The 861-nt window shown below is 64.1% G+C and overlaps 1 protein-coding gene across 1 annotated transcript in view; it reads left to right on the forward strand.

Annotated features, from left to right (window-relative positions):
• Positions 1-861, forward strand: part of LOC104466425 (engulfment and cell motility protein 3-like) — a gene marked incomplete at both ends in the record, with an annotated part of 3264 nt that overhangs the window by 1967 nt on the left and 436 nt on the right. Inside the window, 3 exon segments of the mRNA XM_010079824.1 lie at positions 6-43; positions 218-322; positions 708-790. Of these exon segments, the coding sequence (XP_010078126.1) occupies positions 6-43; positions 218-322; positions 708-790 (226 nt within the window).

Consider the following 861-nt stretch of genomic DNA (forward strand, 5'->3'; position numbering starts at 1 on the left):
GTGAGCGCCAGCCCGGTGTGGGGGTTCTGGGAGGGGGGCAGAGGTTTGTCCCCAAGTCACCTGCCACGGGGGAGGGGTCAAAATTAATTTTCAGGGAGCAGCATGCCCAGTTCCCTTGGAAGGGCTAACCCATGTGGTGGGACTGAGCAGGGTGTGCTGAGGAGGGGGAGCTCCTCGGGGGAGGGCTGAGCATTTCCCCACGGCTCTTGTGCTGCAGACAAGCTCTGGTACTGCCGCCTGTCACCCAACCACAAGGTGCTGCACTATGGGGACGTGGACGAGGGGGTGGACTCTCCCCCCATCGAGAGCCTGACAGAGAAAAGTGAGTGATGGGGGAGAAAGTGGGGCTGGGAAGGAGGGGAGCCGCTGCCCACCCCGGCTGGGACGTGCTGGGGATGCTTTCTGGTAGGAATTGCCCCCTGCCTGGCTGCTGTGCGCTTGGCCCAGCAAAGCGCTCGCTGCGACTGTGGTACTGGGAGCTGTGGGAGTTCAGGCTGGGGCAGGCTGACCTGCCAAAGGGTGCTGCAGAGCGGCTTGAGCCCCCCCCGAGTCATGGATGGCTCTGAGTCCCCCCGAGTCGCGGATGGCTCTGAGCCCTCCTGAGTTCTGGATGGCTCTGAGCGCCCCATGCTTGGGCTCTGAGCGCCAGGGACCTAGGGGAGAGGAGAGGGGAAGGCAGGCGCTCACAGCTCCTCCGCTTGCCCCAGTTCCTGTGGCAGACATGAAGATGCTGCTGGTGGGAAAGGAGTGCCCACACACGAAGGAAAAGAGCTCCGGGAAGCAGAACAAGGTCAGCACGTCCCGCCCTGCCTTGTGTGGGGGGCCCAGCACGCTCACCCCACAGCTGCCGGTGCGTTTTGG

This window comes from Pterocles gutturalis, unplaced genomic scaffold, assembly GCF_000699245.1.
Source record: "Pterocles gutturalis isolate BGI_N339 unplaced genomic scaffold, ASM69924v1 scaffold28154, whole genome shotgun sequence".
NCBI classification, from domain to species: Eukaryota; Metazoa; Chordata; class Aves; order Pterocliformes; family Pteroclidae; genus Pterocles; species Pterocles gutturalis.